At 46.5% G+C, this 24,613-nt stretch overlaps 1 protein-coding gene across 10 annotated transcripts in view; it reads right to left on the bottom strand.

Annotated features, from left to right (window-relative positions):
• Positions 1–24,613, bottom strand: part of HIVEP3 (HIVEP zinc finger 3) — a 243,563-nt gene that overhangs the window by 55,901 nt on the left and 163,049 nt on the right. For all 10 annotated transcript variants that reach the window (XM_062611392.1, XM_062611393.1, XM_062611394.1 and 7 more), the window contains 2 exons: positions 10,964–11,028; positions 1,416–7,076 (listed from right to left, as the gene is read on the bottom strand). In XM_062611392.1, coding sequence (XP_062467376.1) covers positions 1,416–6,530 — 5,115 coding nt within the window. In that variant the 5' untranslated portion in view covers positions 6,531–7,076; positions 10,964–11,028. The remainder of the gene's footprint in view (positions 1–1,415; positions 7,077–10,963; positions 11,029–24,613) is intronic.

Below are 24,613 nucleotides of genomic sequence, written 5' to 3' on the forward strand. Positions count from 1 at the left end.
GGCTGAACCATTCCTGTCTAGAGCTTAACCTTTAACTTCAGGATATGAGGGTCTTGTACCTCTGAAGCACACGCTTGGTGTGCACTTTAGCACCATGTCAAAGAGCTAAGCTCAGAGGAGCACAGGCACTTCTATTAGAGAATGCAATCAAGGATGGTATGACACCATTCAGATAAAGTCCTTTGAAGAAGAGTGCATAATATCAAGCACTAGTGTGGTTGTTGCCCCTGTGTCCCTAGAAATTCTATATTTTGGATTTCTGCAGAAGAATGATGGAAATGTTGAATAGAAATAAAGATTTATTGAGTCAAAGTGACTCTCTACTGTGTATTTTAAGATGCACTTATAAGCAGCAGCTGCAGCAGCAATTATGATAAATTTAATATTCAGCATTCATTTCATGATACAGAAATAAAATGAATAATCCATCAATATAAATTGACTTGAGATGAATATCAAACTGCAAAATCTTTAAAGCAATTCTGTTTGCTAATCTGCACGAACATGATCTGGATTAAAGGGATCTGTATGGTTCAGCATTAACCAAGAGGGGAGAAGTCTGTCCTCAAAATGAGATAGGTAACACTAGGCAGCTACCAGAAGTGTCTTAAAGACTTCTGTGCCTTTATGGCCAATGCCTTTGGCGAGCTCTGCCCCTGCGAAGCTGTTTGCTTTGCTCCCCTTAACTCTAAAGACCAGGTCTAAAATATCCTTAGATACCCACAAAAGCAGGTAGACAGCTAAGGACATTAACTTAAATGGACCAAATGAGATGGGTGTTTTAACTAGACTCCATGTCTAAACTGCTGAGGCACTTTTATAAATGTCACTGCATGCCTTTACGCTTCTTTGAGGGCCTAAATACACTTGCAAATCTCCCTTTAATATTTGTAACTACTTTTAAGCATGCCTCTCCATGTTCATTACTGTGAGATCAGTAGATGCACAACCAGACAGAATCCCATTTCCCCAAGGTAATCCTTTTTTCGTTTATAACATGCAAAATGTAGGGAATTATAACAGCAGTTAGGGAAAAAAAAAAAAAGGAATAAAAAAAGTTGTAAAGCTATTTGAAATATCAAGACAAATGCAAATCAAGTCTAATCCTTTGTGCTTGAGCAGTGGCAGTTCATGGTGCGGTGGTGATTCCTACATGCTCTTTTGATTACAAGGCAAGTAGAAACTGGAGAACAGAAATATGGCACATTGCCTTGGAGCAGGCTTGCCTTTTATTTTATATATAACAGTGGGTTTTAGCTTCTTCATTCTAAAAGTTTCATTGAGAACAAGTGCTTACCAAACTGAGAGAGGGATGAATAAACTCCTATTAAACTAAGAATAGCAATTCCCCGTCCCTCGTCCCCCTCTTCCCATGAATCCAAATGGATGAGGAGAAATATATAGGATTGCATTACCTCGGTCATTTTTGGCTTCCTGGAGCTGGACGGGACAAGCCTGCCTGCCTCTGGACGTGGAGCAGTAGCCATGGTGTAGGTTTCCTTGCTCACCTTCTGCTTGGACCTCAGGAGGGACAGGGCTGCTTTAGTGGATATACCTGGAAGGTTAGGATTATACAAGCTAATACACCAGCTGGCATACACTGAAGACCTTCGGTCAGCTTGCTGGATATGATTTGGCTTTATGTAGTTTAAATAGCACCAACTGACATTAGTGGTTGTGTGGAGACTGGGGAACTGAAGTACCTTCTTCGTATCTGTACCTTCTCGAGACTTCACTGTACTATGAGTGACCTCAGACAGAGGTGCAGTGCTTGGAGGGTTTGGTGGAGACTGCTCCACCAGTTCTTTGGAGTCTTCTTTCTTCACGGGTTGCAAGGGTGCCTTGCTGAGGAACTGCTTGCCAGCTGGCTGCTTATACTCTTCCAGTGCCTCCAAACTTGGAGAACCTGAATGGGACACAGCTTGCTGTGAAGTACTTGGGATTTCCTTTGGCTCTGACTGCTCTGAGGACAAGCCAGGTGGTGTTTCAACCTCGACCCTCCCTTGGCTTTCTGCAAGCAAGTGAGACTTATCCTGCTTTTTCCCTTCTTCTATTGCACTGGGTGGCTTCACCACTTCCAACTTCTCTTCTGCTTCAGACACTTCCTCCTCTTTCACTCTCTTCTGCTGTTGTGTTTCCATGGTCAGCTCCAAGCTACCAGCTGGAGAGAGCATTCTTTTGCTTCCACCAACTGTTGATGTGCCTGCTTCCAGTCCAAGGACATTGTCTGATGGGGAGGTGAGTGGCATATACCCTTTCCGTTCTGGCAAGGGCAAGGGTACTCTCAGATATGGGCTCTGGAAAATGCTTCTTTGATCCTCTGTGATCATCTGTGCCAGATCAAAACCTAGTCCATGAACATCAGCGCTACAGACCAGGGTACCCTTGGGTTGGTGATCATCAAATTTGGGGAGTACGATAGAAGAGGAACTGCACTGGGATTGAGTGACCAGAATCTGGGACAGCGTTGTGTACATTGCACTCCCATAGGATGGCATATTTGTCTGTATGCGAACAGGGACAACAAGTGACACCACTGGGTCTGACCGCGTAGGAACAATGAGCTGAGATGCAGATACAGTCGCCGAAGGACTTGTTGTGCAGGTCAGAGGATGCAACCTACTGTCCGAGTCATATTCCGTGCACGGGGAAAGAGTGGAGGCTCCTGCTGTTGCAAACAAACTGGATTTGATCTGTGGTAAATGTCCACCAGCTTCACCTGGCAACTGGAGAGCAAACTGAGACTGAAGGGGCAGAAAAAAGGCTGAAGGTATTGGTGAGGAGACGGGATAATGAACTGGCAGGAATGAAGGATGCTGCCTGAATGGCACCTCAGCTGGGTGAGACATCAGCGGAGGAGCGATATGAAGCGGGCCCGGGTGGATGAGCGTTTGTGGGAGAGGCAGTGGTGGGGTCTGAAATATGGAAGGAGGAATCTGAGGCATGGTGAACTGAGCAGAGAGGATGTCAGACATCGTGTGTGCGGCAAAGAGCTCTGCGGACTGCCCCGCCTGCGGCAGGAGGTGCTGGTAGGGAAAGATAGAAACCTGTGGGGACATGAACTGCTTTTCATGCAGCGTTAGCTGAGGTATGGGATGAAACACTTGCAGAGCTTCTGTGTACGGCTGGGTGTATGCTGGCTGAGGGCTGTCTTTTGGCTGGCTCTTTTCACTTGGGTAAGTACCGTGAGAGGGCAAAGGGGATGAAGATGTCGGCTGCTGGGGCAAACTTGCTGAAGGAGATTTACTTGTAGAAGGAATTGGATCTTCTGTCTCTGGCCGGCCTGTCGGGGCTGAGTCTGGCTCATGCTCTGGGTGCCTAGTGAGGGATGCTTGCCTAACTAGAAAGCATTTCCTTCGCTCCTGTGGAGCTGAGGAGGATGAGGGGCCAGGGGTTGAGGCAGGAGTGGTCGACAAGCTCCCGTAGTCAAATGATTTACTGCGGGTCTCGGACATCTGGGAAGGATGGGACACATTCGGTGTCTGCTCAGAAGCAGATCTCCGCATTTCCCTGGAATGGTGATGGTGGCTTGGTACCGTCAACATATGTGAGCCAACACCAGGAGGCTTTGGGTGGGATTCAGAGGGCTGGCTCGTTGACTCTGACTTGCCATGATCTTCACGATCAAATGAGACAGAGTGGCTGGAGCCATGGGATATGCTGCTTTCCTGACTTGGGCTTCGGGTGAGGGAGACGGATTCAAAACTGGACTCTCCGGAGGACTGAGCCATTTCTGCCAGCCGCAGCCTCTTCTTTTTTGGTGGAAGTTTCTCTGCTGGGAGCTGTGAAAGGGTCTGGCTCCTCTGCGGCCACTGGAATTCCTCTGTTTTCTCTGGCTCTTTCGGTGGTGGCTCTGGCTCCGTTTCTGGTCTGTCGGGCTCTTCTGTGACCAGAATCTCTGGGACCTGGATGTTGGGCTGGCGTACCAGCCTGGGCTGCAGGGAGTGAGGCGGTCGGCTGTGCTGGGGTGTCGGCTGAGATGAGTACTGTGGCAAGGGTTTGTCTTCTTCCAAGCTGCTCACTTGTTCGATAGAGTCAGACTTCTCAAAGGAGCTTGTGTGCTGGATAACAGAGATCTCCTTTGAGGTTGTCCTTCTCTCTTTGCCCTCTGCACTTGAAGCCGGTTTGGTATTCCTGGAATGGAAGCTGGCACTGACATCGGAAGGTGCGGGTTTACCCGGATCTGCTGGTGACTTAATGGATTCACGGGTTAGGTTTAACGTGACATCAGATGATGCTGGGTTTGCAAACTGAGTGCCTGGTGCAGTACTGGAGGAGGGAGTCTCAGACAGCTCAAAAGCTGGAGGCTCCTCATCATCACCAAGGCTCTTTTCCTTTCGCCTCTTTCGGAGCGGGGTGAGCTCCAAACTGCTCCCTAGTTTGTAATGCATCATCTGGGGCCACGTGTCAGGATCCGCAACACTTTTCTCAGTCTCTGAAGAGGTATGGGAAGTGGAAGAACGAGGCTTTGAGAGCTGCAGTTCTGAACAGTAGTATTTCTTATGGGCTTCATAATTGTCCCTTTTCTTATACCGAGCACCACATACGTTACACTCGTACATGAACCCTTTAACTTTCGGACCCTTCCGAGACTTTTTGGTAAGATCGCTTTCCTTGGTTTCAGGCTCCTCAGGAGGTTTGGAAACAGTTTCTTTGTTTGCAGAGCCAACCTCCTCTGAGACGTATTCTACCCCCAAAGGTAGCTCAATAGCTGGTTGTCGTTTTAGCATTCGGGGATGGGAAGAAAATGCTTGACTGCGGCTTAAGACTTCAGGCTCCATGATGTGATCATCAAATGAATAGCTACCTCTAAAGGTATGTGGGGAGCTTATAGTGCATGCAGCAGAAGGCATTGAGTGGCTTCTTAGGAGAGGCACTGTCTCTGTGGCACTGTGGGATTGCTGAAGTGACAACAATGATTGTTCGGGCTTAACTTTTTCACTGTGGGATGTCAAAACTTTCGCTGCATCCAACTGGCTACTGGAACCAGACTTGATGTCAAACTGAAACGGCTCTCTATATACACCAGACTTTGGAGATTCAATGCTGCTACGTCTAGATAAAGAGCTTCTTCTAGGCTTAACACTATCTATTTCACTGGTATCTACAACAGCTTCATTAATTGTAATTAGCTTAGTGATGTGTTCAATAACCTGTGTTCTAGGCACAGATAATGGTACCATACTAGGTTTCTCCTCACTAGACAGGTGGGGAAACCCCTGGGATGTGTTTGCACCTAACGCTGAAGTCCTTTGCCCAATTCTACCACATTTCCCAAAAATGATTTCTGCATAAGATTTTGCATTAGTATTTGGTGGGCTGATCTGCTGCTCTGCACTTTCTGATCTGGAGAAGTAGCCTGACTCAGTGCTCCCTTTGCTCCCGGGGCTCAGGAAAGCTTGCTCGTCTATGACCTTCTTCCGTTCGCTCAAGCGGAGTGCAAGCTTCTGCTTTATTGTATGGGTATCTTCGGATTTATGGCTCAGAGGATGGTCTGACGATGGCTCTGCAAACTGGGTGCTGTCTTCAAGAGACTGAGACATACTGGAATGAGACAATGAACACCGGTCATGGCTGGAGCCTTGGCTCCCTCCACTCAGCAAACTACTGGATAAGAGCGTGTGCTTCTGCCTGGGTGAGAGCTCTACCGAATGGCCCGACATCGCACCCGTTTCCTCCTCCGAATCTGTGCTTTCTCCTTCTGTTGGCTCTTCAAAGTCCTCCCCACCAATCCTCTCCATTTCCAGGCTCGATGGGTACATCTCTGCTCCGATCCCCGAGGCCAGCCCAGCTTTTATTCGATGAGCATGAGATTTCCTATGTTTATACAAATTGCTCTTAGTCTTAAAAGAAAAGCCACATGGAATGCAAGGGTACGGCCTCTCACCCGTGTGTGACCTGATATGTTTTTGGAGCACACTTGGCTTCGCACAAGGCCTGCTGCAGTACTGGCAAATATATTTGCCTGGCTTCTGAGGTTTCTTTTCCTTCTTGTGCACTTCTTCAGCTTGTTTTAAGGAAACCTGTGAAGGGCGAGGGATATAGACCTTTTGAACAGACGGCATGTCCTCTCCGGGAATGATCGGTGAATGGGAAGGTAAGAGCTGGCCGTGGTGAGAGTGAAGCCCGGGTGATGAAAAGGAGCCAGAGGGACCTGGTCTTACTGGATCAACTAGCTGCCATGTGGGACCTTCAAGGACATGCTCTGGTTTCCCAGGAGACATAAATGCTGGTGACAGTGCGTGCTGCTGAAGCTGCGAAACGTGGGGAGGATGTTCAAAAGAGGAAGGCTTAGGCTGCTTCTGATGTCCAGTCTTCTCCTGAGACTCCTCTCTTGGAATCGGCAAAGAACCAGAAAAGTGCTGCTGCGATATGATATCTCGGAGAGGGGTTCCTTGCGAAGGAGCAGAGCTGCCCTGGTACGTAGCTGCGGATGAAATACTGGCTTGGAAAGCCTCTCCTTTGGGAAGCCTCTTTCTTGGACTTTCCTCAGCCTTTTTTGTGCTCTTCTGGCTTTGTTCAGGATCCATGACCTTAAAAGGGTCTCTGAATGCTATTTCGGGAAGGTTTTGGCAGGCTTCATTTACGAATAATAAAGGTCTCTTCTGTAGATTCCCTGTTTTGCCTGCATTTGCTACGAAGCCGGAGCCGCCAGGAGATGGTTGTTGATTTAAGATTTTACTAAAGTGTCACTAGTTGCTATTTGATTCAAAAAAAAAAATGTTTCAAGGTCAATAAAGTTCACATTGGTAACACATGACAAACTACTTCAAAGAGAGAAAACTTTCCAAAACTTTTAGTCCAAATATTTTCCTTGTGAACTTGGTTAAGGCTTTAAACCTTGCCATTTTATTTCAGTTGACAGTGGCAAGCCTTCAAAGTCAAGATGCAACCCACAATGTGTCTCTTGTTTGTTATGCAAACCTTTGAAAACTTGAGAGTTTAGTGCTCATCTCACAATGATCTTTTTTTTTTCCTGGGCAAGGAAAATAACACTGAACGGTGTGTGTCCCCCTGTGTCTTCCTTCTGTTCCACTTTTGACTTCAAAAGTCTTGGAAAAGTATTTCCCACATTTCTGTAATTACATCCAAAAGAAAACAAACAGAAAAAATTACTTCAGCGTTTGTCTTGAAGCAATGAAATGCTGCTATGTCTATAGAGGGTAACAGTAAATATTTTGCACAAAAGTAAATCAGAGTCACTGACTGAAGGTCTGCCATTCACGAGACATTAATTTTAATGGTAATCTAAACATAAATTGTACCAAGTCAAACCTCAGAGTCTCATACTTAGTTCAATGCACACATAAGCTGGCTCTGCAAACAGTAACCAAAGACAGTAACTTGAAACACAGACACTTTTGGAATATGTGTTAAAATGGTTTCAAACCTGAATTCCTTCTAATTTCCTGCAAACACTGATGGGTTTACAGGTTTGGTAATTATACTTCCCTCCCAAACAAACACCAAAGCAAAGCTGACTAAATACAAAGCACTGCCTAATGCAGCACATACATTCACTGACAAATAAAATGCAAATCTTTCCGGCACAAAACCCACTCTTCAGCTTGCAACAATCTTCAGTGTCATTTACAACAATAGCAGGTAAAGAGAAAGCACATGCAGTCTTATACTGAGACGTTGCCTCTTTAATTTCCTGCCTTTTGTCACCAAACAATGGTAAACCCAACTTGTAAAGGATGTATTTCATACAGGCGGGATGTCGAAACTGGCTGTCTATAAATGGGAACCCTTCTTACAATGAATTTGAATGGGAGGCTCTATTAAACCTACCTCCCTTGTCAGCAAATACAGCTATTACTGAGACACTTGGGGAGGAAATACTCTGATTCCACTGAAATAAGACAGCATCACCAAGAGATGGAATAGAAAATGGGTGGGATACTCCTAAGGAAAATAAGGATAGTGCTTTTAAGCAAAGAAAATTGATACATGTAATTTACAATGAGAAAAGAACTATCTTCTTTACAAAGCTATTATCTGCCTTAGGGTGCAGTGCCTTGCTATGACAGAATTGCAGAGGTTTAATTATGGGAAACGGCTCAAAGTCCTGCTGCTTTGATCCTGTCCCACGTAGTGGAAGGGTGCATGGATGCGGCTGAAACATAGCAGGGAAGCACTGGGGACTGAGATTTTAACTGCACAATGGCCCAACTTCATCTTGAAGAGAACTAGTGAAGTGCCAGCAGAAGAGGTTGGCTGTGTTCAACATGAAGTCCTCCAAGGATTACCCACTCCTTATTCATTCCTAAACCCTGTGGATTCTCCATATTCAATGAGAAAAGAAAGACATGGAGTGTAATTTAACAGAGGTCCTACAAGGATGCCAGAGAGGGATTCTTTATGAGGGTCTGTAGTGATAGCACAAGTGGTGATGGGTTCAAACTGAAACAGGGGAGATTTAGGTTGGATATAGGGAACAAGTTCTTCCCTGTGAGGGTGCCCAGAGAAGCTGTGGCTGCCCCATCCCTGGCAGTGTTCAAGGCCAGGTTGGACACAGGGGCTTGGAGCAACCTGCTCTGGTGGAAGGTGTCCCTGCCCGTGGCAGGGGTTGGAACTGGAACCTTCCAACACAAACCAGTCTGTGATTCTATGATTAGTTATCATTCCAAATGTTCAGACCATCCTCAGCCTCTTCTGATGAACACATGGGCCCCAGCTGATTTGGTTAGGGATTCTGCACGGAAGTTCACATTTAAAGGACTGGTCAACAAACAAGCACACCTGCCTGCAGCAGCGAGCACAGCCAGTCCGAAACCATCCACGCTGCTTTCCACATATTTTTGACATTACTGGAAATGGTCCCTGGCATGGGAATGGCAAGAGATCATTCTCCCGGCTGGATGCGGTTACTCCAGACTGATACATCCCCAAGGAAAATTCAACAGTGCAAAAAAAGTGGCAGAGAAAAACAAAGTCACAGAATCACAGACTGGTTTGGGTCGGAAGGGATCTTCAAAGGGCATCTACTCCAAACCCCCTGCAATGAGCAGGGACATCTTTAGCTATATCAGGTTGCCCAGAACCACTTCCAGCCTGGCCCTGAATGTCTCCAGGGATGGTGCATCCATCACCTCTCTGGGCAACCTGTGCCAGTGTTTCAGCACCCTCACTGTGAAGAATTTCTTTGTCACATCCAGCCTTTACATCCCTCTTATAGTTTAAAACCATGACCCCTCGTCCTATCACAACAGGCCCTGCTAAGATGTCCATCTTTCTTCCCTGTGAACTTAGAGGCATCGTAGAAGAAGGGAACAAGATGCCTAATGCTGCTCTGCCCAGCTCAGATACAGCCTAGGGTAGCTAAGAGTGCCTCACTGCATTACATCACATAAGAGATCATGTTCCTGCTGCTCTCCCTCTTGCCTCATGGGTCCCTCCAGCTGCCAGAAGTGAGGGACTGGTGTGGGTCAGGCTCCATAGAGCTGGCTCCTTCTGGAAATGCAGTGGGACTAACGCTGGGGGGGGAAACCTACTCTTTCTTTTCTTCCTTATTGCCCTTCCAGTTTCTATTCTTTTCATCTCGGTCAAAACCTACCCTCAGATTCAGCCTTTTAATATTCATTACGTTTCACCAGTTCTCCCCTTTGTTTCTCAGAAATGGTACATCTTTTGCTTTTACTTTCATCCCTCCCCCTCATGACCCGAGTAGCTTCTCCCTGTCGTGTTGTGCCTCTACTCGTTTTGCTCATCACTTTCACTTTGCAGGCGCTCTGCACTGGGCTCCCTGTAGAGCAGCACAGCAGCAGCTAACATACAGCAAGGCAGCACATGGGCTTTGGCACAACACAAGAATCACAGAGTCAGCTAGGTTGGAAAGGACCTTCAAGATCATCAAGTCCAACCATTCCCTCAGGACCGTGTCAGTCCAAACACTACCTCACTCCTAGAGACAAATCTTTAAGGAAGAAGTCCCATGGATTTTACTGTACATGGTTTCCAGCTGCTAACATTGCATGTCTGTGGCCAAATCCAAAGTACAGGCACTGAAACTGGGGATTCCAGCTATTATTTCTATTCAGACATCATTTCTTAGGGGTTTACTTGGGATGCAACTGAGTGAACATGAACAGAAATGCCTGCTTTGTTCACGGTGACAGAAACAAAAGAGATCAATGACAAAATCCTTTCTGATTTTAATGGGACAAAAATCTTACCCTCAAGCCTGAGATAAAATAAACAGAAATGCTTTTTTAGAAAGTCACAAGTGTTGGCATTTTGAATTACCTTATTACAGTAGAAATGAATTCCTGCATAGAGGTCCAGACACACAGTCTCCCCCAATCCCAAACCTCAACTAAGTCCACCTAAAGAGTCTGAGGAAGAGCTGACCAGTGTCAACTGCTAGGTTGGTCCCTCTGTGGCTATCAGCACCTCTATGCAGCCATCCACCCAAACAAGCTCTTTAACACTGGATTTGGGACAAAGCCCCCCCTAAGTGGGAAGAGAAGTGCTGGAGGCTGCACCTGACATGGGAGCTCCTGGTGGAAAGGAACGTCACTGAAAAGACACTCACTGTTGTTCCTCAGTTCTTCCAAAAAACCTGCAACCCCATGCTTTATAAAGGCAGATAACGTGATGGCCAAAACATGGGGTGGAAGCTAAAGGGCATTCTGCTACCTGGAGATCATGGTCTTTGCAGCCAGCTCTCAACCGTAGCTGTGAACAGTGGGGCAGATGCCACCTTAGACATTCAAAGTGATTTATGACTCAGAGGGATTTGCAATGCAAACAGTGGGCAGCAGCAGTAGATCTCCTGTCATTACCTCTTGTAACTCGACTCAGTAACACAAACCACTACTACAGCCAGGCAAAAGTCTATCAAAGAAAAGCAAAGGGAACCAAACAGAAATGCAGGTTCTGTTGCCAGGTTGAGTTTACTGCAAAGAGCAGTGCACACATCCAGGGTAAGCCACTAGGGAAGAAAACAGAGATTACTTACAGTGGACTCGGTAGTCTGTAATTTTGACGGTGTCTCCCTTTTGATTGCTTGCGATTTAATTCAGTCTGTAAAAGAAACAGCCCGTTGGAGTTGTAACGCGCAGACATTAAAATGCCATCTCAGCAGTGAGCACACAGGACGTACATCAGGTGCCCTGATGGAGAGGATCGCTTGGTAACCAGAACAGTACACAAACTCAGTCCCAACAGCTGGAGAAGCCCTTGGTGACTGCATGCACCTCCTCTGGCACATTTATCCCAGGGGTGATGTGCATGCTCACAGTAAACACAGTGCCATGGGGTATTCCTCCTCCTGGCCAAGGCTGCAAGGGAAACCACAGCCCGGCTGGTGTCAGCCATGGCCAGATGCACAGCAGACAAGGCAACAGCTCCACACTCACACATGAATTTCATGGCAGCTCAGACATTGAGTATTCAGACCAGCACACAGGTGCTGCAGCCCATCCTCCAAAGCTTGTATTTAGTCCTCAGTTTTGCATTTAGTTTTAAGTAAACCACTCAGCTCCTCCACACTTCATAGCATCATAGAACATTTAGGATTGGAAAGCACCTTAAGCTCATTCAGTCTCACCCCCCTGCCACGGGCAGGGACACCTCCCACTAGAGCAGCTTGCTCCAAGCCCCTGTGTCCAACCTGGCCTTGAACACTGCCAGGGATGGGGCAGCCACAGCTTCTCTGGGCACCCTGTGCCAGCGCCTCAGCACCCTCACAGGGAAGAGCTTCTGCCTAAGAGCTCACCTCAGTCTCCCCTCTGGCAGGTTAAAGCCATTCCCCTTGGCCTGTCCCTACAGGCCCTTGTCCCAAGCCCCTCTCCAGGTTTCCTGCAGCCCCTTTCGGCACTGGAGCTGCTCTAAGGTCTCCCCTTCAGGAGCCTTCTCTTGTCCAGACTGACCCATCCCAGCTCTCTCAGCCTGGCTCCAGAACAGAGCTGCTCCAGCCCTCGCAGCATCTCCGTGGACTCGCTCCACATCCCTCTTAAGTTGGGGACTCAGAGCTTTATTCTTTCTCAGTGGCAACTGGTTGCTAGAAAATAAATGATTAAAATCGTAATAAAAAGGTGGGGACTTTTTCTTTAAGAAGCATCAACTTTTTTGTTTTAAAACTACAGACTCCTGCATTTACCAACACGATTCACACGTTTGAGTCTTAAACCCATTTCACACATGCAACATCTGCTGAGTTGCTGTGGACCTGCAGGGGGAAGAAGGCAAATCCAGCACTGAAGTCCAGTGACTTGGGTTCAATTCCCACACCGGTTACACATTTCCTGTGTGAAACTGGGCAAGTCAGATCGTCTGTGGGACGAGTTAGTCCCCATTTCTAAACTAGGGATACTTCCTCCTTTCACAGATGTGCTGTGAGTCATCTGTTAATGTCAGTGAGACCCTCGGATACTACGGGAAGGGAGAGACTCAGAGAGATAAACAGGGATCTATATAACTAGAAACAGATGGGAAGGCATCCAGGGGAGTTTCTCTGCTCATTGAAAAGTCTAAGATGGGATGCTGTGCTTAGTAACTTTCCCTTACACCGCACGTTGTATCAGCAACTTCCCTTCTCACCTTTCCAAGCACCAAAGGGCTCCCGTCGCTGCGCCACAAGGAAAGCAAACAAACAAACGCAGCTCTCATTTTGCCAGCAAGGCATGTGCAATGGGTTAATCTAATTCATAAAACAGTTTCTCCAGAAAAGCGTTTCAGTCAGAACAGGGTAATTATTGCAAAATCTGCATATTTTAGAGCTAAATATTCCCAGAAATATCACCATTGAAACTAGACGGAAAAACAAAAACGGAGCAACAAGCACTGTGCAGCTTCGGAAGCCTCCCCAGCACAGCAGAGATCTTCAGACCATGAACTAACAGCAGCTGAGAGCTCCCTTCCTAATGCTAACACTCACAAATCCAGAAGACCCAGCGGTTTCTTCCTACCTTGAAGGTCAACACTCAGCTCTGCATCCTTTGGTAACAGTTTTAAGGCAGACCCAGCTCTTGCACAATGCCTCACCCTTGCTGCCTGGACCAGCACGCGGCTGCTCCATTTCCATCATCAGGAGCAGCAGGGATTTGAAGCCAGGCTGCTGCAGACATGGAAGGGCATGCCAGTATACCACTCATATTCCAGAGGGTTTGTTGGGTGCTTTTTACATTGTTAATGAAACTAATCCTGTTTTCTTGCTACCAAAACTCAAGAAACCCAAGTTCTCTTGCAGTGATCAAGCTGACCCTCAAGAGCCATTCAACGCTTGTGACTATGAAGAGGGATTCTGTGCATCACCACCACATTTCCTCCTCGGGATTGCGGAAATCTCTGCTGCTTTCACTTCTCCAATACTCACTGGCATAAGAAAGTCATTAGTTTTGAAACTACTGCTGCATAATGATGCTTTCAAAATCCATCTGAATTGAACACTCCAGACCTGCCAAACCAAGAGTGGGAAGCCAGCTATCGGCAAGATGGTGATTCTGTCCAAGGTAACATGTCTTGCATACAGCTAAAGCAGTAATTGCCTTTCCCCAATAATATGTTCCCCCTGCTGAGCCTTATGGTTAAACTCATGTATTGAGAAACCTTCCAAAATGTTTGTACATCGTTTCAAACCACAGGAGAGGGGAAAAAAAAAAAGAAAGGAAGGGACAACCACAGTTCAGATGGAGTTTATGACTTGTGCTCAATCTCATAATTGCAGGGTGAATCAGTGGGGAGTGAGGTTTTAGTCACTACCACACTCCCTGGTCTCATTGGCAGCAAGCTTTGTAGAGATCAGCTGAAAATGGTTTCCCCTTGACCCTCCCCTGACTTATTGATGAACCTCACCTCAGAGACTTCTATGGATGCACAACCACGTCTGGATGGTCATGCACAATGGTTGCTGCACACTGCCTGCTCACATCTTCATTTGCCTGGTGCAAAAGCCAAGTGGACAATGGAGAGTGGAGGTATAATGCAAAACCCAGGCAGATACAGGGAGTGTCACAGATTGTTTTGCTGTATGAGAAGCAGAATCTTGCTTCAAGATGAAGCTCAGGCTTCTGCAGAGAGCAGACACAAAGCCTAGACACTGATTTGGAGAGAGGTCCTCCCATGCCACCGGCCCTCAGGATCAGAAAATTGATCCTGGTTCCTTTTACTGGTGTAAGAGTTGTCTCAGTTGCTCTGCAGTTGGAGGGTGGAGGTTTGCATCTGCAGCAAGTCACTGCCCTGCTCCTCCTGCCCTGAGGAACTGACTCCTCACACTGTCTGGTGAACTCAAGGGCTGGGACGGGGCGGAAGGAAGTACACTACGGGAAGTTGAACAAAGACAGATGAACCACAGTGGAGATCAGGCTGACAAAACGCTAAGAAACAGATAACAGGCCAACTATCAGACATCACACTCAGTGCTGTCTTCTCATAGCAGGCTCTGGTTTGAAAAGGCCTGTAAGCAGCTGCTGGGATGAGGAGGGGATCCCACCCAGCCCCATGGCCCCCTTGCAGCAAGGTTGGTCTGCAGACCAGAGCATGGGCCATGAGGTTGCTGTTTTGCATGTGTAGGTGTCTGGGCTCACTGCACACATCTTATCAAGCCCTATGCAAATACACACTAGACCCGCAGGCAGGGTGCCTCATCTGCCTTTGATGTGTATCACAGTAACCCAGCAGTGATTTTATCACTCAGTGGGGGGAAAAAAAAAGGACCCCAAATCAACTACCAAAATGGAAACAAGTTTGTCTCAGCACTTTCTGTGTTTTGTTTTCAGCCTGCAATGATTCACAGCAAGTGCCAGGTCCTGGCTCCTACTCGCACATCTGGACTGTGCTGTCCAAAAGGGACCAATTTGGAACCTCTTCTGTTGTTTGCTTCAGGAGGACAATTAACAGAGTAAGGGCTACCCAGCAGGCAAGCCTGCAGCTACTAAATTAGATGTTCAGTTAATCACTGCAAAAAAGTACTGAATGACAGAAAAGAGGCAGCAGCAGCAGCAAGGAAGTCATGACTGTGTGTAACAATGAAATTCATTTCCAGTCCTTGCAGAGCATTCCCCAGCGTTCCATACACAGATTTTACCACCTGTGCTTTAGACCCCACAGCAGACTACGTAACTCCTGTATGGTTTTGCTTCATAAGGATGCAGTTGGTTACTGCAGGGGTTGAAGCCATTCCACCACAGGGAAAATAAGGAATTTTGGTATATTTGACAAATGGAAGACAGGCTATGTGTGGCTGATTGCAGAAGTGACCAGGAATGAAGGATTGATAGATTATTCAGGCAGGAAGGCGCTGCCTTGGCCATGCATGAGTATGTGCTGTGTGACATCCTGCATGACGGAGAACGCATCCTTCTGCCCGCCCTCAGAATGTACTTGCAGGACGTAGCTGGGTCACTGATGTTGCCTGCAGGGCACAGCAGGTTTGTAGGCCTGAACAAAACCAAATGAGGAATTTGAAGACAATGAAACCAATTAAAAGAAACTTTTAACATGCAAATTCCATCTCTGCTCCTTGATAATTTTACTCTTTGAGCTATTACATAAACTGCTTTTTGTCTTGTCAACAATAAAGCAGAAGCAATTAAGCAAAATGCAGTAAAACTTAAGCCAAATAAAATTAAAACAGACTCCACGATTATTGTATAAACTCACTAAAATGACAAAGTGATCTTTCAAGCTGACATCACAAAAAGCTTCCAGTTTGCATTGGATAGAGAAGCGAGAAAAAGAAATGCTATGGAAAACATCTCCACTCAAACATCTCGCACTGGGAGGGAAGCTTTCTGGTGGCTGCGAGCTGCATTAACATTTATCCTCATGCAGAATTACAGTCCAAGCCCACAATAAGGCTCCCTCTACTTATACAGGCTTAGCAAAATGGGGCAACGAAGCATCCACTCCTGAATGTATTTGCACCTCTGCTCATATCTATATAGACATTGAACTAGGCAACAACACACAATGCTCAATAAACTAGGGAGGGATGCGGAGCTGTTGGAGCAAGTCCAGAGGAGGCCATGGAGATCCTGCAAGGGCTGGAGCAGCTCTGCTCTGGAGCCAGGCTGAGAGAGCTGGCCTGGGTCAGCCTGGAGAAGAGAAGGCTCCTGAAGGGGAGACCTTAGAGCAGCTCCAGTGCCCCAGATCATGACCTGCCAGGTGAGTAATCCCTGCTGCTGCTGCGAGGAGAAGATTGCATCACTTCAGGTCATCACCTCACCAGCTCTCACTGGCTACATCAGGATCTGGAGGACGTTGGTATTTCGCTAGGAGGTCCGCAGGGAAATCCAGGCTGCCCTAACCGCGAGGAGCAGCTACGCCACTGCCCCCAGGCTGGGAGGTTGATGGCAGTTTGTGACTGAAATCCGAGGACCGATCATTAAGGATCCCATAAGCCCTTCTGGGCAACCACAGCCTGAAATTCCCACACTGCTGGACAGGGGGTTTTTCTCTGCTGCCTGCCCTGCGGTACTGTGCAAGGCTGCTGCATGCTCTCACCCAGCTGCACTCTCTCCATCCATGGTAGTCCAGCACTGGAAGTGATGCACTGAGTTAACCAAGCTCCTAAGTGCTCTAAGGGTAGAAGATACTAAAGAAACACAAATATATAGAATCACAGAATAGTTTGGGTTGGAAAGGACCTTATGAACATCAAGTTCCAACCCCCCTGCCATGGGCAGGGACACCTCACACTAAACCGCGCCACCCAAGGCTCTGTCCAACCTGGCCTTGAACACTGCCAGGGATGGAGCATTCACAACCTCCCTGGGCAACCCATTCCAGTGCCTCAGCACCCTTACAGTAAAGAACTTCCTCCTTATAGCCAATCTAAACTTCCCCTGTTTCAGTTTTAACCCATTACCCCTTGTCCTATCACCAGAGTCCCTAATGAAGAGTCCCTCTGCAGCATCCTTATAGGCCCCCCTCTGATACTGGAAGGCTGCTATCATTAATTCTCTGAGTTAGGATGATACAAAAGCAGGCTGCAGATGGGGAAATTACTGCATCTGAGCACAGCCCCTGATGAGAAAAACAAAAATACATCAGATCTTCCTAAGTAGTGTGTTATTTTCTAAACACAACAGCAATGCACAACACTGTATTATGCCAGTCTGTATCTTATTTAGCCAAATACAAAGAAGAGATCTTGAAAGTGACAGTGAAAAAACCCATGGAACCTCAGTGAAAATATTTCCAAAAGGAAAACCTCCCTCACTGATTCAGGACCAAAGACAATGGGGTTTTTCCTATCCTCAATGAAAAGACAGACAGAAAGAGGAGAAAATGGTCCCTTTATTCCCGACAAGCAAAACCAGCGTTTCTGATCCTATCACCAGGCTGGCAATCTCCTACTTACAGAAACAGTCTTGACTCACTGGGACCATATACTGAAAGTCATTTCTACTATGTCACGTAACTGAAATGGTGGGGAAAAGAGCAGATCACACACACGGAGCAAGCACCTGCGTGTCCCCAATGCCACCCTCATCCTGAGGAGCATCCTCGATAAAGACTTTGCTGTGTTTTCCTTACGTGGCAGGGGAATTGGTGCAAGAGGCAGTATCATTCACACAACATTTCCCAAAGTAAACGTTTTCTCAGGGCAACGTGGAGCTGCTGAAACACCCCGCATTGAGCTGGGCAGATGGAAGCAGAACCAGCTGCTAGAGATGGTGCAGCTCGTACAGTTCCTCCTCCCCAGCAACGTGCCCCCAAACCTCACTTTGAAAGTATAATATCTATCCTGCAGATGTCTGTGCACACACACACAGATCTGAGCATCCCTGAGTCCAAATGACAAGCTGCATAGCTCTGTGCAAGCAGCTACGAAGGGTGTGAAGACATGTCATTGTTGGAAGACCCTGGTGTTCCTCACACCAAAAGCATGGGGGTTCAGAGGGAGATGTCCCATTTTCAAGCTCTCAGACTGCCCGTAGAGGCCAAGCAAGTCACAAAAACCACAGAACTCATTTTAAATCAAGATCTGCATTTGTTTTAGAGGAAAGAAAGAAAAGCCATGGCTGAGTTTGGAGGGAATGGTGTCAGCTTTGTAGGAAGAAAAGAATCGTCTGGGCAGTGTTTGCTTCCTTGTCATCACAAGCTTTACAAAACTCCCTTGTATGCACATACAAAAATATACCTTATGCCAGTGAAACGAAGCAGCATTTAATGAGAACCAGAATGTGTTTTGGTTAATTTCCAGGTGATTGGCCTCTTATTAACAGATTGTTCTTGTAGATGAATGCAAATATTTACACAGGGACCCCATGGGCTCTGTGTCCATCTAGTCTGGTTTTTCCCCTCATAAACCTGTTCCTCAGGAATCCACAGCACTGGCACTCACTTAGGGAATGAGAGAAAACCCAGAGCAGGGTTTTCCACATCTTCACCACCCCAGACAGGATCGCCCTCCGCACCAGAGTCTCGTCTCCACTTCTCTAAATCCCATTGGATTAAAGTATCAATCAAAAATTCCCCATCCCTGACTGCTGCACAGGGCTGCAGTGAGACTGAATATTCACTCTGGCATCTGCTGCTTCCAATGGACTGTAGTGCCTCACACTAGACCATGTCACCCAGGGCTCTGTCCAGCCTGGCCTTGAACACTGCCAGGGATGGAGCATTCACCAGTTCTTTGGGCAAATGAAGGCCTCACCACCCTCACGGGGAAGAACTTCTTCCTCATCTCTAATCTGAACTTCCCTTAAATTTAAGCCCATCACCCCTTGTCCCATGACTACAGTGATATATGCTGCTATCGTATCCACCGACCAGATGAATTCCTAACATATCAAAGCCATAAGCAAAATGACACCTTAATATAGATCAGGAGAACAAGACCACTTCAGTGGCACAAAGCTCAACTTTCTAACCCTAATAGACTTCTGGAATTTGTTTCTAATAGCTAATGAATTAAGAATCAGCCAATTATGTGTACCTTTATTACGATGATTCTAATGAAATAAAGTGTGAACTTCTGTTTAAATGGAAATGAGCTCACACTGCTGAGCAGAGACACTTCTAAAATATCTTTTGGCACTTCACAACTGAGCTCATCAGGGTTTTGAGTTGGAATGGCATTAAGGCAATGATATGGAGGTTGAATAGGAAAGATTTCCAGGCAAATAAATGTTTTTCAAAGCATGGTCCCACACCTCTAGCAAAAAAGTTGGATCTATCCTTGTGCATAGTCATGCAGGAACTCCGAGATCATATTCCTTCTGCTTAACGCTTAGGGCTCAACAGCAATTAGTTAGGCTTCAAACTGTTTATTTGGTGATATTTAAAAAGAATTTAAATGCATTTGGCAAGAAAAAATGGACCAAGATTTTCATTAACACTTCCAATTTTGTTTTTTTTTTTTTTTTCTTTAAAAGCAGGTTACTTTCTTCTAAGATGTTAAAATAACAGCCATTAAACCTGCAGAGAACCTACATCCAGAAATCACTTGTGTGCCTCCTGCTTTGCAAAGCCTCAAGAGGAAGAATGCTTCAAAAAATCCCACTGACGATGAACTGACTAAACAGCTAAGAGAGCACAAAACCCCTCAGTGTTTGAAAGAAGCAAGAAATCCTCTGGTCAAAGATCACAACCAGCTATATACATCGGAATGTTTGATTAAGTGGCTACTTTAAAAGAACCGAACAAAACAACCTTAAAACTAACATCTTTTGGCTAAATGGATTCTCACCCACATTCGCCTCTCCTCCTGACCAAGCCTTATCAGCGTGAGAAATAATAGGAGGTGTTTATGAGAGTCCTGACACCCTGATTTTTGTCCAGCTGCTTTGGTTACATCTCACACTCCTCACACGTGGATTCACAATGGGCTCCCCGCTGCTGTATCCCAGAGAACCAACCAGGTTTTGCAAAACACCATCTACAAAGCACAGCACTAAAGCAGCAACTCTTTCTTGACAGGGCTACTGAAAACAAACCAAAACGACCTCCACCTTAACACGAAGCCCACCTCCATTATCCATAACAAGCTGGTTTTGCTGTGTCCAAGGACTGCCTGCTAAAACTGCTATAGAAGCACCGGGTGTTATAATAAGACTTCTCTCTCTACCTTACCCTCAATCTGCTAAACAATGTTTGTAGATGAGGCAAGTCTGGAATTGCCTCCAGCCTCTTTAGGAAAGGTTAAAAAGATATATATATATTAAGACAAGAAATCTATTACAGGGCCAGCATTCCTGCTTTATGCCTGAGCATTCACAGGCAAACAAAAAGAATAGCTACAGGCCTTGACAGGAATGGAGCCAACCATTTACTGGTGTAGGGCTGGTTTATGACTGCTGTCACTGCAGACACCACTCACTGGCTGTAGGCAGCAGATAGCAGAGGCTGTCTTTCATCTGCTCAGCAGCTGAACAGGGCAGTTATGTCAGGACAAGTATAAAACAGTGGGGGACAGGCTCAGAAAAGGTGTTGCATGAGGTTTCTGCATGCCCCTGAAGGGATAGCTCCAGTCATGTCTTGTTAACAAGGGGAACGTGGAGATCACCTGTTAATGGAAGAAACAGCGAGGCCAGGCTTGGAGGAAGAGTTCCTGTCTTTAAATAGACCAATTGACATAGTGGGGAACACCCAGATGAGCTTCCAGCCACATCAGCCCCGTTGCAAGTCAATAACACTACAACTTCTGCAAGAGCAAGTCATTAAATTGTTGGGGTGGGCAAACGAGGCACAGCAGGACAGAACTCCGCTGCGGCTTGATGTGAAGGGGCAGGTAGCTATGGGATCTGCTGCTCGCCCCTTGCTTTGCACAGCAGCCTGCAGAGCAGCAATCCTCCCTGCATGCTTCCTTTTGCTTGCAGCCTGTGCTCTGGGCGCATGGGGTGTGCCCCGCAGCAGGCGACAGGATGTGGTCCCACACCTCCTGTGCACTCTGCCTACTGGTGCGCAACATAGAGCACCCTGAGGGCTCAGAAACCCTGCAGAGAAACACGCCATGAAGGATGCTAAGATTTCCCCCCAGCTCCTCCACCACCTCTTTAGATGATCACGAGCTACCCAGGAGATTCTCCTCTCTGCTTCCAGGTTGCAGCAAGTGAAGAGCATCTCTCTGCACACCTCCCAGCACCCCTGCTGCATCACCCATGGCTCCTCCATCGTGCTGGGCTGCACACCAGAAGGTGGTGCTGCAAGAATGGTGTAGAACCGATTGCCTGACCTGAGCTGGGGTGGAAGATGCTGAATCATCCTTCAGGCTTTGTGAGGCCTCACTGCCTACCAGACCTGCTCACCTGAAACCAAGAGGGTCCAAAGCTGAAGGAACTCAAGCAATTAATTGGCCATTTGGGTAGAAGCCCTCTTCTGAGAAACATGAAATTATGACCTTGGTTTTCTGCTTTGCAAAATGCTCCTCTTTGAGCCTTTTGCATTCATTCATGAACAACAGGATTATGGGGGAGGAAAGCCATAAACATGGCCCCGCTTTGGTTGCGGAGAGAGGATGCTTGGGCACACAAGTAGCAATGTGACCACATCCCCAAAATGACAGAAACATGCCTTTTTTGATTCCGTTTCTCCTAAAAGTCAGTTTGGAAGATGCTGTTCCTGCTCACAGCCAAAGGATGTGGCATTCTTACAACCAAAACTGGAGTTTAAGAGAAGGGTCCCCAGAAATACCACTAATAATAAAAAACATTGTTCAAAACAAGAGGGAAGTTGAAGCTTGGATGCAAAAGTGTTAAATTAAAACTATATGAAGTGCATGATAGATGCATAAGAGTTTGTTTTCACAGTGAGCTGTTGCACAGCTTACAAACCAAATACTATGACCTGCAGGGGCTTGAGGGCTCCATGGGCTATTCTGTGGTGCCACATCCTAACAGCAATGAACTGGTGTGCAGTTAGACCAGCATTTGACTTGGCAGTTCCTATTCTTAGCCCGAGACTGAACTCAAACAACATTCATGCTCACATTTGGGGGGGCACTGCAAGATACAGGATTGCAGGGAAACAGACTGTAGTCAAGGCTCTTGATATTTCAGAGTAAGCATTTCCAGGAAGATTAAAAGGGTCTTCAGAGATCCTCAAATGTTAAGACCAGAAGACAGCATGATAAATGATAAAGCCTGACCTCCTGCTAAACACAGGCTGCAGAACCTCTCAGACATTTCTACATCAAGCTTATTACTTGCCCTTGAGCTCCAGTATCTCTCAAGAAAACAGAAAACAGTCTTGATTTAAAGACTACAAATGGTGGTAGAAGCAGCAGTGCTCACCTAAGATGTTCCAGTGATTGATTTCTTCTAAGATTCTGTTCCTTTTTTCTATGCTTACTTGCCAAGGTTCATTGCCTAAACTTCAATGAGAAATACCCCGACTATCACGAGCCAAGAACGCATCTTTGTGGGCCCTTCCTAAAACCAGCCATAGATGTTGTAATTCCCCACCTACAATTACTATTTGAGATCTATTTGGGGTAAGAGAAACATATTTTAAATTTTAGACCTTACACAAACCAAAACACAGCGGGTTCTTGGAAACGTGCCTCTTCTCAATCAGCCTCCAATACATCTTACACAAACTTGCTGGCTGCAACTGGTTTTGAGGGCTGCAGAGGCTGACTGTGACACTGTGGGAGCCAGAAACCATCACTGTTTTCTCTGGTCCTGGAGACACTACGGGGCTGAAAGTCAAAGGGGAATAAGAAAGGCATACTTCTATCCTTTGCAAGCTACTTGACATTCCACTACCCACATCTGGCTATCCACCAATGACAAAATTCATAGTGGTTTTCTTTTTTTGTAGCACCAAGATTTTTTAAATGTTATTCTTAAATACTGAAAACAAGGGGAAAAAAAAAGAAGAAAAAAAAAAGGATTATTTTATTGTTAGCAATGACAGGGCTTCATAACCACAGAGTGCACAGCACCCAAGACTCAAAGTTCAACACAACGCAACCATCAGCCTCTGCATCTTACCTCCCCAGTGCCCGGCTGGAGGACTGGGTATGCGGGCTGTTGCTTTTAAAGCTCTGTTCCAGTTCCTTAAAGCAACAATAAATCTGCAGGCCTATTATAGATATTTAAAAAGTAAACCTAAGAGGGAAGCAAATTTGGTAGCTGCTCCATCTGGCTGGCACATTGAACCGAGCTGAGCTGCACTCCGTGGTTCAGGAGAGACTCAAAGCAAGGTCAGACGTTAAGACCAGCTCCAGAGCTGCTTCCCCCAGCAGCACGGAGGAACTGGTTTACTAGAAGACACTGTATAAATATTTTGCTGAGCTGCAAAAGGAGGAAGCTTCCCCAGCCCCGGGCTGACTCGTGTCACGATGAGTTCCCAGGCACAATGCTCAATGAATGCCATTATATGAAAGGGTGTTTATTTCCCGTTGCCAGAACACACAATCCCGTGTCTTACCCGACGGCCCTGCAGGCTGCCACGGAGAAACTCCTCTCCAAAAGAGAATGGGATGTTTATGTTGGGATTAACACTTTGGCGGCAGCAATGGGACTTCCCCCAGTCCCTGCACTGCTTCAGCCCCTGACCAAGCAGCACTGGGGCACAAACGTTACCACTGACACTCCCCCATATCCAGTGAGCTAATTAAACCTCTTCATTCCAGCACAGACAGGGGAGATCGGGGCTTTTCCCACTTGTTTCATTATCTCACCCGCTCACTGGCTTTGATGCTCTGAAGATGATCTTGTTCCCACCACCGAGGGCAACGCAAGGAACAAACTTGTCTGAAAGAGCTGCACTGTAGTGCTGGGCAGATATAATCAGCAGTTGAAGGGGGTTTATTTCCCTGGGGTACTTCATTTGCACTCCAATTGTCATTTCCTTAATGAAGACAGATGAAGGAAACACCAGGTTAAGAAGCCCGTACCCTTGCAAGTAAAAACAATATGCCTCTGCTCAGCCCCAGCAAAGGTCCTGCCTTGCACGCTTTTGCTTTGATAACAATTGGAATTTTCTTTAACTGTTTCTGCACTGGGGTCACTCCTGTCTTTGAGGCAGCCATTCCTGAAATGCACAGTAAATAAAATCAGAATTAGGCCTAATGTGACCCTCTGCTCCCATCCCTACTGCCAGTTTGAAACAACACATTTCTAACAGCTTGGTTTAGCCCAGGGTCCCAAGTGCAACACCAGCGAACCCTAGACAGCCCCACAAAAATAGAAGTGCATCGTTCCTGTATTACAGCTGAAACACAGGATCCTGGAGAAGTGTTGCAAGACAAGCCTGTATCAGAGCTTAGCCCAGACGTCCTGTTTTGCCTCCCTTCATCATGATAAGCTTCTCTTTTTCCATTCGAAAGACCCATGCTTTAAGCAAGCAATATTTTCCTCCCACTTCCTATGATGCAATCTTTCCCTTGAATTGGGTGGTGGATCCTCATCACTTCTTCCAGGAAGACAAGAGGATCACTACTTCATTGCAATGTACTGCAGGTTAATGCCACCATAGAAAGCTCTAGGAAGCAAGAGGTTTTGAGGGTTCAGAGCTCTGAAATTCATATGAGAAGGAGAGAAGGTGGAAGATTACAGACTAGCACCCAATTCTCTGACACCAAGAGGGCTTTGACCTCAAAGAGAACAGGATCTGACTGTGGGTTTATGTACATCATCATACAACTTGCATTACTTTGATCTGCTTTCCTGTTGTTTAGCAGCGAGACGTGCACATCTCCACATGGCCAGGAGTT

The sequence above is a fragment of the Pezoporus occidentalis genome, unplaced genomic scaffold (assembly GCF_034315485.1).
Source record: "Pezoporus occidentalis ecotype Australia unplaced genomic scaffold, CSIRO_AGI_Poc_V1 ctg153, whole genome shotgun sequence".
Classification (NCBI taxonomy): domain Eukaryota; kingdom Metazoa; phylum Chordata; class Aves; order Psittaciformes; family Psittacidae; genus Pezoporus; species Pezoporus occidentalis.